General features: G+C 37.0%; 1 protein-coding gene across 4 annotated transcripts in view; it reads right to left on the reverse strand.

Annotated features, from left to right (window-relative positions):
* Positions 1-14870, reverse strand: part of TP63 (tumor protein p63) — a 231791-nt gene extending 216921 nt beyond the window's left edge. For 3 of the 4 annotated variants that reach the window (XM_046002606.1, XM_046002607.1, XM_046002608.1), the window contains exon 1: positions 14794-14855. In XM_046002606.1, the coding sequence (XP_045858562.1) occupies positions 14794-14855 (62 nt within the window). Of the gene's footprint in view, positions 1-14793 lie in introns of all 4 variants that reach the window. The other variant, XM_046002605.1, reaches the window with a different exon arrangement.
* Positions 14871-17878: the final 3008 nt, after the last annotated feature.

A 17878-nucleotide genomic window follows, 5' to 3' on the forward strand; every position in this document is an offset into this window, starting at 1 on the left:
ACATACAACAAGTAAACAAAATAGTATTTTGAAAGGAGGTGTTACATGGACAAAAGAGCATGGTAAGGAACTAGGACTCACTCTGTTGAAAGGGATGTATGAAGGGAAAGAAGTCAGGTTATAATTACGTAAGAGTCTATGACATTTGATCACACAGTCATTGAAAGACTTTTTTTCCTCCTCTTCTCCCTGTCCCCACCTTTTTTCCCCTTAAAACTTTGAAACTGTTGATATTGTGAATGATGCTGCAATGAACATAGAGGTGCATAAAAAAATTGAAACTAGGGCACCTGGGTGACTCTGCTTTCAGCTCAGGTCATGATCCCAGGGTCCTGGGATCCAGCCCCACATCGGGCTCTCTGCTCAGCAGGGAGCCTGCTTCCTCCTCTCTCTCTCTCTGCCTGCCTCTCTGCCTACTTGTGATCTCTGTCAAATAAATAAATAAAATCTTCTAAAAAATTGAAACTATACTATAAATATATTTTACTTAAAATTATAGAATAATATATTCTCACTGAGTAGTATATTACAATAACATACCTTTGAAGGAACATTATAAAAAAACTTTTTGAAATTAGTCATTTAATCTTTGCATGCAGAAATCTATAAGAATCTTAATTATGACACGCAAGGATCTCACTGGGTTTCTTAATATTGACTTCTTTAAAAGAAGTGATATTTTATATCCATTCATCAGCTGATGGACACTTGGGTTGTTTCCATAATCTGGCTATTGCAGATAATGCTGCTACAAACATCAGGGTGTATATAGTCTTTGGAATGAGTATTTTTGTATTATTTTGGTAAATACCTAGTAGTGCAATTGCTGGATGACAGAAGTAGTTTTATTTTTAACTTTCTGAGGAACCTCCATACTGTTTCTTAGAGTGTCTGCACTATTTTGCATTCCCACCAACAGTGCAAGAGGGTTCCCCTTTCTCTGAATCTTTGCCAATGCATGCCATTTCTTGTGTTGTTGTTTTTAGCCATGGAGATATGGAATATTACTTGGCCATAAAAAAGAATGAACTTTTGCCATTTGCAATGACATGGATGGAGCCAGAGTATCACATTAAGTGAAATAAGTCAGAGAAAAACAAATACTGCATGATTTCACTCAGGAGTGGAATTTAAGAAGCAACACAAAGTGAGCAAAGGGAAAAAAAAGAGAGAGAGGGAGGCAAACCAAAAAATGGACTTTTAGCGATAGAGAACGAACTGAAAACAGATGGTTACCAGATGGGAGGGGTGGGGGAATGGGTTAAGTAGGCGAAGGGGATTAAGGAGTACACTTGTTATGAGGAGCACTGGGTGCTGTAAGAAGTTGAATCATTATACTGTGCAAATGAAACATTATGCTGTATGTTAATTAACTGGAATTTAAATAAAAAATTAAAAGAAGCAATATTTTCATTGGAAATGAAATAAATAGCAGTATCTTCAAGACTCATGCATATTCTTTAGTCCACTTGTCTGGGAATTCGTGATTTTTAGTACTAACTTTTCCACTCTTGGGAGTGCAGGAAGTACAGAGGCACATTTTTTTTTTCTTTTTTTAAGACAATGATCCCTCATTTGGCTTCAACTTCCGAGGGGGGGCTGCACACACACTGCCCAAGTAGTTGTACTTTATAAGAGGATGATGGTTAAGAGGAGGCCAGCTTCCTGAGAGCAAGCCATGTGTCTGGATTTATTGTGTGACTAAAGAAACCACCAGAGGAGGACCTGTTACATTGGACCCTCTAAGAGAGAGGTTGTTGAAATTGTAGGTTATATTTAGTACCGTTGGTCAACTACTCATTATAGAACATAGACATACGAACCAGTCACGGTCTCAGCACCGATAATCTCATTTTCAGAAAACTTTTATGCTCCAACGATGACCTAATTTTTAGGGCATGACTAATTAAGAAAAAGTCCAAAATAACAGAATAGCCATTTTTCGCAAAGAATCTAAAAACTGAAGAACTACATCAGCATTTAGATTGCTGTTTATAGAGACTCTCCTCTTTGGGTATTAAAAACTATCACCTGCAAGATGGGGTGGGACATTGTTTCTGTTTGCTAGGACTTCTGGGGTTCTAGGAAGTGACAAAGTACCAGACAAATGCTCTTATTTATAGTCTGTCTCCGTTCAATGAAAAGGATCCATATACTGCTGCTGCCAAGGGCAGCATTATTTCCCCAGCCTGACGCTTTCATTTCAGGGTTCCCCTTGGTGGAGACTGTACAGAATCCTTGAGTAATGAAAATCATGGCACTCCCTTGTGACGAGAGAAGCCTGTTTCAGACCCAAGCTGCCTCTGGGTTCCAGGAGCGTCTGCCCTACACACGCTCTCACATGGTTTGACATGAGACCAAAACCATTTTGTCAGGGAGTAAATTATGGGTGTGGCCAGCAATCATCTCTACTCTCAAACTTCATTCACTTGCTTTTCTCACTTTCTCATCTTTTTCGCCAAGATTTATTTCTGTTATAAGGAGAAAATCTCCTGTAAGTTGGTTTTCCACCTGCCTACCTCTTCTATTTGGTCCTTCACTTGGTCTAAAACCATGTATCAAGGGAGGAAAAGGCAGATGAGGAGTGAGGGGGAAGGCACATATACACATATAGAGTGTATTTTCACACATATGTGTATACACATATAAAGCAAAAACATTTCAATGGAGTTACGTTATTAAATACCTACTCTGTAGAGGACTCAAAGTAGTCAGAAATAACTAAGAGCTTAGTCATTTAAGAAAATACCATAAAATAAAAATAAAATGCGATGGTATATCAGAAAGGAACATAACACATTTGTGGTAAGCTAAAGTTTTGTCCACTCAGTCATTCATTCATGTACCATGCATTTGTAGAAGAGTTTGTTCTCCAACTAGGCACTCTAGGGCTATATCATACAAAAGATGCTTGGTAACGTTTGCCCTCTTTAGATTGAGACTGTTTTTCTAGAATGTTAAATAATTAGTTTTATGGTCCCTCAGCATAAAAAAGACAAAACTTACGACAAAAACCAGTCCTTCATAAAACTGACTGACCCACTGACCATTAAAAAAAAAAAAAAAAAGAAAGAAAAGAAAAAAAGAAAGCTGTAGAAATCAAGACCTAAATCACCTCCACCAGGGTCTAGCTGTTTTTAACTTGGACAAGTTACTCTGTGCCTCAATTTCTTCATCTACAGAATCTGAAATAATAAGGTCTATGACCTACAGAGTGCTTATTACAGGCCAGATGTTATCTTAAGCCACTGACACAATTAACTCATTTAATACTCATAGCAACCTCGGTCAGGTAGAGGCTACTCTGCAGGAGGAAACAGGCACAGAGATTAAGTTAGGAGACCTAACAATTGGCAGAGAGAGAATCTGCACCAAGGCACACAACCCCAAAGGCTGGTCTCTTAAACATTATACTTCCTACTCGGTTAATACTAGCAAATCTTAAGGTGGTTTGAGGACTAAATGTGTAAAATTAAGTATGCAAAGTGCTTAGAATAGTTTCTGGCACATAGCAATAATTTAATAAGTATTAGATTTCAGCTGCCTTTTGTCTCGTGCTCATTTTCAAAAACCACAGAATCAAAATTTGAGATTTTCAAAAATTCTTAATTGTGGTTTCTGTTGTTGCACTACTTAGTAAATAAATGCTCATTAAAACTACATCATTTTATATCCATTGAGTTAGAAAAATTTTAAAATAGTGACAGCCAAAGTTGGGATTCTGGCAAAACTTGATGACTCATTTTTTTAAACAGCAATGTTTTCCAGAAACTTGATAAAGTATATTGCCTTTTTTTATCTGTCAACACTCTCACTTCTTCGATGGCAGCATATTGTGGAGGAAGAAATGAAGTCTTTTGATCAGATAGTCCTGGTTTCAAATTCTGACTCAGATGAGAATGAAAATACAAAAAGTTCCTTCTACTTACTAAATAAGTCACAATTGGTCAAATTAGTTCTCTCTCTGGGCCTTCTTTTCCCTTGTCTGCAAAATTACCTTAAAAAATATATTATATGGGGATTATATATATATATATATATATATATATATATATATATATATAACCACTGGGTGGCTCAGTGGGTTAGGGCCTTTGCCTTCAGCTCAGGTCATGGTCCCGGGGTCCTGGGACCGAGCCCCGCATCGGGCTCTCTGCTCAGCCTGCTTCACTGCACCCCACACTCTGCCTGCCTCTCTGCCTACTTGTGATCTCTGTCTGTCAAATAAATAAAATCTTAAAAAAAAAAAACCAAAAAAAGAAATATATATATAATATGAAATAATGCAGGTAAATTACATGGCACTTTGTATGGATTAAAAATATATTAGTTAGTTTTCCTTAAATATTTGTTCCATGGAACAATCCCAAGGAACTACCTCAAAAGAAAGGTGATTATATCATATTTTAAATTTTTAATAAAAATTATAGCGGTGCCTGGATGGCATGGTTGATTGAGCATCCGACTCGGTTTTGGCCCGGGTACTGGTTTCACAGTCATGGGATAGAACCCTGAGTAGGGCCCCATGTTCAACAAAAATTCTCTCCCCCTCTTTTTCTGCTACTCCCCTCTATGCTCATGTGTTCTCTTTCTCACTCACTCTCTCTAAAATAAATAAATAAATGAATAAATATATTTTTAAAAGATTTTATTTATGTATTTGACAGACAGAGATCACAAGTAGGCAGAGAGGCAGACAGACAGAGAGAGAGGGAGAAGCAGGCTCCCCGCCAAGCAGAGAGCCCGATGCGGGACTCGATCCCACGACCCTGAGATCATGACCTGAGCCGAAGGCAGAGGCTTAACCCGCTGAGCCACCCAGGCGCCCCTAAATAAATATTTTTTTAAATTTTTAATAAAAATTATAATTAACTTAAATGCTCAATAAAGGAAATAAGTATATTAAGTTGAATTGATAATGAGCTCCTTATGCAGTTACTTATGTTAAGTGCAAAAATACGTGACAAATATTATATAATTTATATAATGAATAAAACATTGATTATTTCATTATAACTTCCATGTATAAAAATTATGGACCAAAAAACAACTGTTTTACTAGATTTTTCCCTTGTTGGCTTCCATTATTGTTGGGAACATGTTATTGTTCCCAAATAATTTTGGATATCATTAGTGTCAAGTCACAAATGCCTTTTTCTGAATGTTCCACTGAGAATACCTAAAGTGTTCTAATATTTATGTTTCCTCCTGAGCTTCAATGATCTTTCTTTACCTCACACTTAATTTGATGATTCTAGAACTAGTTTTGCTACAGTAAAAACAATACTATAAACCTCTGAATTTTTAAATTTCTTATCATACGTCCAAAATCTAAGATTTATTACACATTTACTGAACATTATTGAAAAGTTCCGTAGTTTACAGTGTTGAACTATTTAAAGCATTATCCTTTCTTTCTATTCCCAGTCACCCTACCCAGCAGTATTTATCAACTTACAGTAATATTAGCTTATTTACAAAACTCCTTTAAAAACATGCCCAACAACTCAGATAAACTAGATACTAAAAAAAAAAATTCTTATAAAACCCCCAATTATATATGTTTTTTGTGTTTTTATTTTGGATATGTTACTGTCATAATTTCCTGTTGTTTTGTTGAAAAAAATACCCCAATTTCACTTTTGCAGGGAGAAGTTTGTCCTGCTTTAAAAAAAGTGCTTTGTGGTATTTTTAGTTTTTTCATATATATTGTCTTCCCAAGAAGCAAAGAAATATAGAGCTTCTCTGAAAGAAAAAAGAAAGGAAGAAGAAAAGTAGAGAGGGGAAAAAATAAGCTTTCTACTTCACGGTTCTGAAGGATTGAATTATTAGGGATAAAATTGTTGGGGCGCTTGGGTGACTCAGTTTGTTAAGTGTCTGCCTTTGGCTCAGGTTGTGAACCCAGGGATCTGGGATCTAGTCCCACATCCAGCTCCGTGGTCAGCAGGAAGCCTGCTTCTCCCTCTGTCTCTCTGTTTGTGCTCTCACTCTCTCTGTTAAATAAATAAATAAATTCTTTAAAAAATTGTAATTAAATTGTATGTATGTAGATAAGGTGGTACCTGGAGTGCCAGATAGAAGGGCTGCTCGTGAATTCACAGGGAGGACAACACTGAAGGCTTGAGCTCAGTGAGAAGCCTTGATTCTACATGAGATTTTGCAGCAAGCATGTCAATGGGCACACGACACCTAGGATGGCCTGCATGCAGTAGCATTAACTTGAAGATAAGGCATTTATTAATATGCCAAGTTTTAGTGACGAAATCTTAATTAGATCCACATCAGCCTCTACAGGATACTTTAAAAAAAAAATCGCTGACACAGGTGCAAAGATTTATCACATCAGAAGAGTATCAGTTAAGATGCTGAAAAAATTCATTTTGACTGAAAGGGTTTAGATTGCTCATAATTTAGTTTGAAAGCCCTGTCTAGCAGAAAGTTTTTGTTCATTCCCTGAGATAACAAAAGTGTGAAAAAGAAAAATAAAACGGAAACACCTCTTATTAGCACTTTCTATTTGGAGGAGGTTGCAATATAATGGAAACCTTGGAAGATCTTTTTCTCAATGAAAGCTTTATAAATTTATTTATTTTATTTCTCTAGTTAAGAAATAAATGACATTATTAAATTCAAGCATAAAATGGAAGTTTGGTTGAACCAGAAAAAAATAAAGAAGAAGAAAAAACTAATGATGAATTTCAGGTTAAAAAAAAAAAAAGAAAAGAAAATACCAAGCTTTACTTATTTTAAGAGGGAGGAGAGGAGAGGCAGAATCCTAAGGGGAGAGGGAGAATTATAAGCAGACTCCATGCCCAGCACAGAGCACAATGCAGGGCTCAATCTTACACCCTGAGATCATGACCTGAGCCGAAATCAAGAGTCTGATACTTAACTGACTGCATCACCCAGGCACCCCCACAAAGCTTGGAATTTTTAAGGAAGCTCTAAAAATTGACCACTTTAATGAAATGTCAGAATATGATAGAGTAATCCGGTTAAATGCAGTCAGTAACCTTAAGGTATAACATATTTAACTTACAAGGAAAAGTCTGTTGCGGTGTTACCTTTCTCATAAATTTGTGTGTTTTCTATTATTTATTTCAATCTACACCACCATTTGCAAAAAAGCTTACATTAAAAATTCACCCTAGGTAACCACGTGGTGGGTTAGATTACCACAGCAGCATCCAATTTTGTACTTCTTGAGTCAAATTGCTTTATCAGTTTTAACATTATTGTGATTCTGGTTTTCCCCTCAATTATAAGAGAGCTAACCAAGTTTATGGAAAGTGAGAAAGGGTGTTTTCTGTTCAACCTGACAAATTAAGCTTGCTCATTTGAAAAAGAGAAAAAGGTACTGGAAATTTGAAAGTGGCAAGGGGATTTTGAGCCTTACATTTTTCTTTTCCTGTAACGATTTTTGAACTTAGAGGCTAATTCATAACAAAGTCTCAAGATACAAAGGGAGAATAGAAGACAAACAATAAGGACAGAGTGACAATTAATTTTCTTCATTTAAATTATCCTCTAAATATTATGGCTTAAGGTAAAACCGACATGTTAATAACTGTCATTTCCAAAACCCTGACTAACCAATAAGTACACATCACCTCATGTCCATTTCTCATCCTATTTTAAATGGAACAAAGTGACTTTCAGAGGTTGGGAAGTGCGTAATTACATAGACTGAAGTCTTTGGACTTTGATCATAATTATAGTGCTTTATCCATCCATCACTTGTTGCTTGAGGACTGTTCCTGGCGAGTTACTTAAAGGAGATAGGAACTCTGTTAGGACAAATTTGAGCCGCAAAACAGCTAATCAGAAACTTGGCTCTCTTGACTTGTAACAGATTGAAAATTGCCACGTTAATCTCACAATCCATTTGGCTCTTAAGTAAAATGAGAACATGAAGTTTCCCTTTAGGAAGACATGTGTCTGTTGTTCATATCATTGGGTACCTTTTCATAAGCTTCTCTTTTTTAAATTTATCTTATTTTTTTATTTAAACTTTATTTTATTTTTTCAGTGTTCCAAGCATTGTTTATGCATCACACCCAGTGCTCCATGCACCTTTTTAAAAGCTTCTACGGGGACCCTGGGCCCAAGTTTGCCTCAATGTAGTGGTCTCAAAATTGATTGCAAACAAAGGAATCTCCTGTGGTGCTTGACTAAAAAAAAAAAAAAAAAAAGCTAGTTTTGCATTCCTCCCATTCATCCTCCATTTCCCAGAGAAAGGTATCAATGTAATTGTTAATCTAAAATTAATTTACAATGTTGAAAAGCCTAGGGCTGTTTTTTCAGTAGTGGCCTGAGATCTCCATGAATCAAAACGGTTTGCTTTTGTTTACACTGCAATCTCAAGGCTCCACCTAGATTTACACAAATCATAGTCTCAGGCTGTGGATGTAACATCTCAGAATTCCTGACAACATCAGAAGTGAAAATGTAGGTTACTATGGTTTCTGAACCTGAAGTTGGGCATTAAAATTTTGGGCATCACAATTTTGGGCATCATTTACCATCTACGATTTGAATCGAAGTATATCTCCAGGGCACCTGGGTGGCTCAGTTGGTTAAATGTCTGCCTTCAGCTCAGGTCATGATCCTGGGGTTCTAGGATTGAGCCTCGCATAGGGGTCCCTGCATAGCAGAAAGCCTGCTTCTCCCCTTTCCTGAGCTGTGTCCCCTGCTTGTTCTTCCTCTCCCTCTCTCTGTCAAATAAACAAATAAATGAAATATTTAAAAAAAAAATAAAAAATAAAAGAGAGAGAGAGAGAGAGAAATAAATATACCTCCATGTAAAGCATGTTGAGGAACGTTAATAGATGCCACTAATAAAAGTCACCCTTCTAACTTGGTGCCTCCTGGGTGGATGCTTTGACCTTGCAGTCCTCAGCAAACATGCGTCTCCCTAGCCTTCCTCATATCTCCTTGTATGATTTCTACATATGCAATTCTACTTTGGATTCCTTGAGTCTAGTTTTGTATCTTACATCTCCTACTGTACCCTCTTGGCACCAAGAAACAATAAATAAATACATAAAATAAGCTCCTTGAGTCCTTTAGTTAAATCAAAGCAAAACATAGTTTTAGTGTTCATGTCTACAATTTGGGGATAAAATCCTTTACCTGGTAAATTAGTTTCCTGCGGCTGCTGTAACAAGTGCCCCCAAGCTTGTGGCTTAAGCCAATAGAAAGACATCATCTTAGAGTTCTGTAGGTCAGAAGCCTGATGCAGGTCTCGCTGGACTGAAATCAAGTTGCTGGCAGGGCTGTATTCCATCTGCAGCCTATCGAGGAAAATCTGTTATTTCGCCTTTTCCAGGATCTGGAGCTGCCAGCCTGGCTTGCCTCATGACCCCCTTCCAACTTCAAAAATCTGTTGAGTCCTTTCTCAATTCACATCACTGACTCCTTTTCTCCCTCCAACTTCCACTTTTAAGGACTCTCACGATTACATTGAGCTCACATGGGTAGTCCAAGATAATCTACCTATTTTATTGATCAACTGATTAGCAGTCTTAATTCCATCTGAAACCTTCACTCCCCTTTGCTGTGTAATAGAACATGTCCACGGGTTCTGGAGATTAGGACCTGGTCATCTTTACAGGCCATTCTTCCACCTACCACACCTGCCCACTTCCCGACATGGGTCATATACATGCCGCCCTGGGAAATACTTTGTTAACGGTAAAGTTTTATACAGTTCTAATAAAATGATAATATGTTCTGTTGTAGAAATAATTTCGAACTGGATCACAAGTCTTTAATTCTAGATCTGCTTCTGCTACTATTTTGTTCTGTGATTTGGCGAAAATCACTTAACCCTCCTGGGATTCAGATTTCTCAACCTCAGTTGTGAAGTATAAACATGGAGACAAGCCAAGACATACCAAATCCCATAATCATTTTTTTTTAAGATTTTATTTATTTATTTGATAGAAAAAGATCACGAGTAGGCAGAGACGCAGGCAGAGAGAGAGGAGGAAGCAGGCTCCCTGACAAGCAGAGAGCCCGATGCGGGGCTCGATCTGAGGACCCTGAGATCATGACCTGAGCTGAAGGCAGAGGCTTTAACCCATTGAGCCACCCAGGCGCCCAAGTCTCATAATTGTTCTTAATTTCAAGATGATATCAAGCAAAAGGGAATGAAAGTATGCCCACATGAGGACACGATTATTGCTGGAAAGGAATCCCCAGTGCGCCGGTGTGCTACACTCACATTGGTAAAACTGAGGAATTACATGAGGATAATGCATTTCAGAGTTGGGCTGGGGTCCTATATAAGGCTTCACATCCCAACCGTGAAGAGTAGATCAGAGGTTCTAATCCCTAAATACTTCATGAGGAAACTTCTATTTAAATAGCTTAAATGATTTCATGAGGTCATATAATCAGTTAGTGGTGGAGTTAAGCCTTATTATTCAGATCTTTTGACAAGTTCTATGTGTACTCAGTGGATACACTTCCCTGCCTCCCTACCATTTAAACTCACTTACAGCCCAGGGGTAACATCTAGAATTATAATACATCATACTTTGGACTAACCATAAATGATCATAAGGGCTTTTAGAATTTACTCTTGTGAAAATTATAAGGGTTTGAAGCAGTTTTTTTCCCCCCTTCACTACAACTGATGGATATATTAGTCCCTGTTGATAAATTATACCTTCATATTTCTTTATGAACCAATTTTTCCTGCCTTCTGCCTTGCTTCAGAAACATACACAACATAGAAACAACATACACAGACTGTAGCATGTTGGCTTGTTATAGATAGAGAAACAGTGATTATGGAGATGGCCAAAATGAATGGATTAGCCTCACTAAAAGCTGGTCTGCTCATTGCAGTAAGTGGATACACCCTGTATGTCATAGCAGAAGTTGTATCATTATATGTTATATCAATTTTGAAAGACATTGTATGTGCATAGACAATACCGTGGGTATATATTTTATTTTTGAACCTGGCCATGATCCTGACAGGAATAAGAGTACTTGAAAAAAGACTGCCCATAGAGAGTTTAATGAAAGGACTGCTTGCCAAGGCATAAGGGATAGGTTATGGGGTTTTGGAGTTAGTAATGACTTGGAATACTGACCACTTCTACACTTGAAAGAAAAGGAGGGTAGGCATCTGGACCTGTGGCAAGGGTATCTGACAGGTCCTACAACCTTTAGTCGAAAACCCAACAGAGAAGTGGCCAGGGAAACATATACCCTAACTTCCCTCCTTAGGCACTTTTTAAAAAAAATTTAAATTCAATTAGCCAACACACAGTACATCATTATTATCTGATATAACGTTCAGTGATTCATCAGTTGCGTTTAACACCCAGTGCTCATCGCATCTCCTTAGGTGCTTCTAGCCCAAGAGGAAACCAGAGGAGAAAAGAAGAGTTAGGGCAGTCTTTCGGAGTCAGCTTCCAGAGAAGGAGAAGGAGAAGAGAAGAATGGAGGATGCAAGTGGAGAGGCAGGGGGAGGACACCCAACACAGAAGTACATCTGCCCTTCTGTGATATTCTCTCGTAAACGAAACGATGTTCCACTAGAAGTTCTCTGTCACCACACTTCCTTTTGGGATATATTTAGAAAGTACACTTAATGAAGTTGACCTTTTAACTGGTAAAGCATAAAATTCACAATCAATAGCAATTTACACAGGAAATGCTTTACTCATTCATATACCACATTAGTGGTTCGAACTCTTTTGAATAGAGGGTGAAGGGCAAAAAAAAAAAAATTACAAAATCATCTTGCAAGTGACTCAAATGATAATATGTTGCATTTGCTCTTATTTTTAGCCCTCAGTTATCATATTATCTCAAAATTTGATCTTGATTCATTTTTGTCACTTAACTGCTTTATTTTCAGTTATATTTTGAAAGGATTTAATCTTTTAGAATTACACAGTTTAAAAACCTATTTTAAAAACTAGATGGCAGTTCTAAAAACTAAAGGATGAAAGAAGGCCCCAAATTATTACCCAACAATAAACTAACAGGGATTTAGATTCATTTTATCACCTAATAAAAAATGAACAGAACTCATGTTTATAGTTTTCATTTTTAAGGAAATGGTAATCTACCCATACGCTCTTCTTTATTGATCTGCCAAAATTTCATCTAAGCTTTGATATTTGTGCTAAAATTAAGTTAGCAATAAAATGACAAGACTTGTGATTTCCCCCCACCTTTTCTTCCTTTTTGTAATGGTCCAAATCATCAAAGAGGAAATCTTAGCTCTATGGTTTTCATGCTCTTTTGATTGTCTGAAAAGTTTTTGCAAAGACTAAAGTAAATTAGCATAAACCCTGGAACACAACTAAATGTATAGTATGTCAATGTGTTTAGGTGCAAAGGAAAAAAAAAAAACAACCAGAGGGTGAAATCTTAATTTTAACTGAGAGAATGATTATCATAGAACTTTGAAAGTGGCTTTTTGGGAATGGCATTAATATTCAGTAATGAATGATAATAGCATCTCTCATTTATTCTATTCTGTGATAAAAGGAAACCATGCATTAAGGTAGCTTGGAGTTAAAAATAACAAGATATCCTATTCTTTCTTTTTCTGAAAATTCCCTTTCATGACTTCTTTCTAAAGACAAGGTCAGGAAAAAAGACAAATTTAACTATGTAGATGACTACCATTGTGGAATGATTAAATTTGGTCTTCCTTAAAATAGATTTTGTAAACTGAGAACTACAAGGTTTATCTGCTAAGAAAAAGCCACTTAAATCCATTCACTCACTAGGCATTAAAGAGAATATTACTTATTCTTACACTGACAATACACGGTATCGTAGATACCTTGCAGTGTTAATCCACTTATTCACTAAGTAGTGTGGACAGGAAAATAGTAATAATTCAGTCTTTAAAATATGTGGCAAAACAGTTAAAATATTTGAGGAAAATATACATTATTAAGTATGTAAGTATCATAAAGTTAAATAAATAAATATTACGGCCTCATCTTTCTCATTTGGCTATTTCCAGTGCCTTGCACAGAATAGATGCCCAACAACAAGCATTTGTCTGCTCTTTATTGGCAAGTTGTTTTCATTACAAATGGAGAGTACACTATCTTGCTGAACACAATTTATTAAACTACTTTAATGTACTATTAGTGCTTTGAATTTTACAATATGTCAAAAGGAGGCGATTTTTGTTCCATGAACTAACAGGTTGTTGGGACAATATCAGAAGCAATTTTCTCATTTATTTATATTTCCAGGCTTCTCTCATCAATCACGGGTAATGCCTGTAGACAGGGTTGACGTGTGGGTTGCTAGTCAATAGAAGAAAGTTTCCTCCAGAGCTGAGGTAGATCCAAGTACCTACGTTAAAAAAGATGTCCTCAAGGGAAGCATGATACAGCTAATATTTCATCAAAACTATGCTCTTAGAATACCATTTCAAAAGATTTTGAGTAGAACAGAAAATTTTGAGTCTGGAAAACAATTTGGGAACTAGAAAATATTGGGTGTTTTGCTCTTTATTGACCCAATCCCCAACTCCATTGAAATCTAATTAATAAGTTATCCAAGAACATAAACTCCAGAGTACCTCATTTTTGCTAACATTGTGATTTGTGGCAGATAACAAGGCAAAAATCAGACCACCATTCACATTTCTCATTTCAACCTAGAAGACCACAATTTGCTCTCTCTCTCTTTTTTTCTTTTTCCTCCCTCTCTTTTCTTTCTTCACCATTTACCTTTCTGCCTTACATTTCTGCTTCTGCTTTTTCAGACAGCTCACCAGAAACCTCACAGGAAGAGAAGCAAAGTCTATATTGCCCACATTAGTGTCCTACATGGTGACAAGTCATATTAATGAAAAAAGATCACACATCTTCTGTAATTGCCTAGGCAATGTGACAGTAACTGAGCCCTGCCCGGAGAGCCCACTCCACTTCTGGTATGAGCTTCCAATAAGCCTTGGTGGTGAATGACAAGTTAACCCCTTTGGAACCCCACCATTTTCAACACTCAGAGGACCTCTCTCATTAGTCTTATAAAATAAAGTATGAAATTCCAACATCAAATATCATGCTGTTAAATTAACAACATCACACTGCTACATACGACTTAAATATCTCCCATAACTTTATGACGGGAAAAACACTGTTCAGATTTCATTTACCAGTTTAAAAATAGCAAACTCTAATTTGAAACACATACACACACATCGTGCACACTCACTAATATTCTCTCTTAGTGCTAGGCAAATGTTCCTTTCTATAAATATAAATAAAATTCAGTACAATCACAAAATTTAAAAGTCAGATTTGTCAAAAGATGATGTTTGTTATGAAACAAATCAAGAAGAAAATATTTCTTAGAGCCAAAATGACAAGCCACAATCTGTTGGCATAACAATGGCTATTCATCTATTTTTAATGTATAAATCAAAATTATTGTGTTTATTTTCACTTGAAGACAGTCCATTGATTATTATATCCCTGACCAATGAAATTTCTTCTTCTTGGGTGGGTGAGCACTGAGCAAGGCAAATAACAGATTTTCAATATCTGCAAATGGTGTGATAATTTTTTTAAGAAATCATAGGAAGATTGTCTTTGTAACTTTGTAGATCCAGACATGAGCTAAAAAGAAAATTAGAAAAGATGCCCACAGACCACTTTAAGATCACAGCAAGTCCAAAATAATATCGCTGTGCTCCTAAACAAGGAGGGGTTGCTCTTTGTAGACAGCAGAAACACTCATAATACACAAGGCACTCCAATTAAGTTTTGATAGAAGTTACGTCACATTTCAACTCACCGCTGGATGTATGGGTCGGGACAGTACTGTAGGGTAGCACACCGAGAAGTTTCACAATTCATTTCCTTCAACTCTCTTTGATAACCAACAAGTGGAGGACAGTTAGAGAACATATACACATGTACCTGTGTATATATAGATAATAAAGCCAGGAGGCTAAAAGCAATAGGGTCAAATGCTATCAGACATAGAAGTTTAGACACTTCCCCCTTCGTACACATTTGCAAAGAGGCGGAGCGTTTGTTGATTTTAGCCAATGAGATTCGTCAAGTGACTCAAACATCAGAAACAGTTGATTCTTACCAGCTGGGCATCCTCTCTCAAATTGTTCTTCCCCTTCTACCACGGCTTCAGAGTCCTGGAGGTATCGTCGTCACACTTGTTGACAACTTGGAGGCATCTCTGAACTTTTCTGATCTCTCTGGTGATTGGATGCTGCCGTGAATGGCATCAGAGTTTAATTTCAGCAGCCGGGACTTTTATAACAGAACTGAGCTGATGAGTGTCCATCCTGCCCCAGCTAATTAACATTTCCATGTATCTGCACACTGATTTGATTTGAGGACTTCTGTAACTGCTTCTGGAGGAGGGTTTTTTTTTTGTTGTGTTTTTTTTTTGTCATCTCCACCTCCCCGCCCCCCCCCCCCCCTTTCTCCCTTTCAGCCAACCGCCTGTTGTGGTCACAATCTCAAATAGCAAAGACAGGGAAATTCCTTGATTATATTTAACCTAGAACTCACTCTTCGTCTCAACTAAGAGAAATTTGTATCCATTCACATCCCTTAGAAGTTTTTCCTTCCCCAAATAAAAGAAAATAAACTTTATTGAGCTGTGTTTCATTTTCAAACATCCTACCTCAAACACACACGCACAAGATTTTCTTAAAATGATAATAGTTAATTATTTCAGACTATTTTGAAGCTTACAAAATTATTTTAAATTGTCTGTTACTGAAAACATTCTGGTTTACTTCAATCTCTTTCACTCTGCCTTACTTTCTTATTATGTTTATTGTTTTTGCTGGTTTTGGTTTTGCTTTGACTCGACCTACTTTAGAGTAAAAACATTAAATTCTTCATATATCCAAAAATGAGTATAATATCAGAAAAGTCTACATACAGAATCACTTACTTCCTTTCTGAACACAGGCTGTAAACCTATCCTGGTTTTGTGGATTTGGAAATTGAATGAAATATGATTCAGAAGCTAAATTAAAATAGACTCCAGCAGGAAAAAAAAAAAAAAGTTTGTGTGCCTAAGCGTCACTAACATGGCAAGTTCACATCCTCCACTCACCCGCTAATCACAGGTCATCTGTAAATGGATAACATCAACAGTAGCCAAAATTGTGAGATAATCGAAAATCCTTTTTGGAGAAATTTGACATTTCCTTAAAAGAAATTCTGATTTTCAAAATGTGTTTCATAAAATATTTCATTTGTTGCTTCAGCCAGGATAGAAGGGAGAAGCTATTTAAAACTTGACATTCTCTTCCCTTACTTAGCCCGAGAGTGTCTAACATCTGTGAATTGTGAAATTCACAAACATGCTGGCCTGAGCCCCAGCCAAATCAAACAGCTTGTTCTACAAAATGCAAAACTTGAAGGGAAGATCGTTTTACTAATTAATTATAGATTTGTCAATTGGAGTTACAGTGTTTGGCTTTACTCCTGCTATTGGAATACAGGTGACAGGAATATACAAAATTCATAAATTGAAAATAATTTCCTTTCACCATGGCCAAGTTCTTCCATCACACAGGGCCTTGTTTTTTCCCATTTATAAAATGAGAGGTGAAAAAATGATCTGGTAGTGCAGTGCTTCTCAGATGTTAATGCATCTGTGAGTCACCTAGAAGTCTTGTTAACACATCTTCTAGTTCAGTAGGTCTGTGGCAAGGCCTGAGACTCTGTATTCCTGAGAAGCTCCCACGCGCCACTGATGCGGCTGGTCCTTGCATCACATTTGGAATAGCAAGACTTGGTGCTCCTTTCAGGCCTGGTATCTGTTTACTTCTAGGAAGTAAGTAGAACTTGTCTACATATTTTAAATTACCAGGAGAGGCTCTAGATGCCCAAATAAGTTATCAATCTGCAAGCATTTCTAGCATGTTTTTAATTGCAAAAGGTTTATAGCCTAATTTATAGAACAGAACATTTAAATTGCATGCCTTGACATCAATAGCTGCTGTAAAAAAAAAAAATCCTGAATTTACTTAGCTAAGAAGGACAGATATTAAAGGGCAGAAAATTTTCCATAAATAATCATGAAAAATAATGGATCCTATTGCATCCCAAAAATAAAGGCAGAGAATTACCTTGATCAAGGGCAAAAAGGTAAACTCTCTAAGATTCAACAGCACACCAATATCACACAACCATCTATAACCTGGGAAAATAAGTGACAATTATATTATAATTAACATAATTGCCACTTGTATTAATATTACATCTGTCTTCCCCCCGGAGTCTCAGGTTACAAATGCATAAGTTATTTCTTTGGTGTACAAGTTACATGCTTTTCCAGCAACTCGAGTCTCTTAGGCAAAGACTATACAATGAGATACACAGAAGCCTAGGAGAAGACAACTGCCTTTCTGACCAAACCTACCAGTCTGAAGGATGTCGTTTGTGAAGACTTTAAGTACACGTGAAAAGGAAGAGAACGTTAAGGACTTACGGAAACAGCAGCATTTATGACCTGAAATTCTGGACATAACAGAAGAGAAAGGGACAATTTCTCCTTCCCAGCTCCTACCAGCTGAGAGTGTGCCCCGTGCCAAACTCTGGTATTTAAATGTGAATTATATATATGTGAATTATTTCACTGCAGCCCTTCTTTATGCATTCCATCCACTGGTTACATACTTTGCTGGTTGCTCTCCTGCCCTGGATCATGTTTTGTTGCCCCTTCTAGAATGTTTTCAAAGCCCGTCTGTATATATTCACATTTCACAGATCCTTCAGAGGACAGAAAGCCTTTCTTCTCCCTCCAGGTGAAAGGAAACTCCCCTACCTTTAATGTCCTGACTCATATCTGTAATTGTGTAATGGTACCTGCTACTTCCTTTGTGCATGTGGGCAAT

Source organism: Meles meles, chromosome 4 (assembly GCF_922984935.1).
Source record: "Meles meles chromosome 4, mMelMel3.1 paternal haplotype, whole genome shotgun sequence".
Lineage (NCBI taxonomy): Eukaryota > Metazoa > Chordata > Mammalia > Carnivora > Mustelidae > Meles > Meles meles.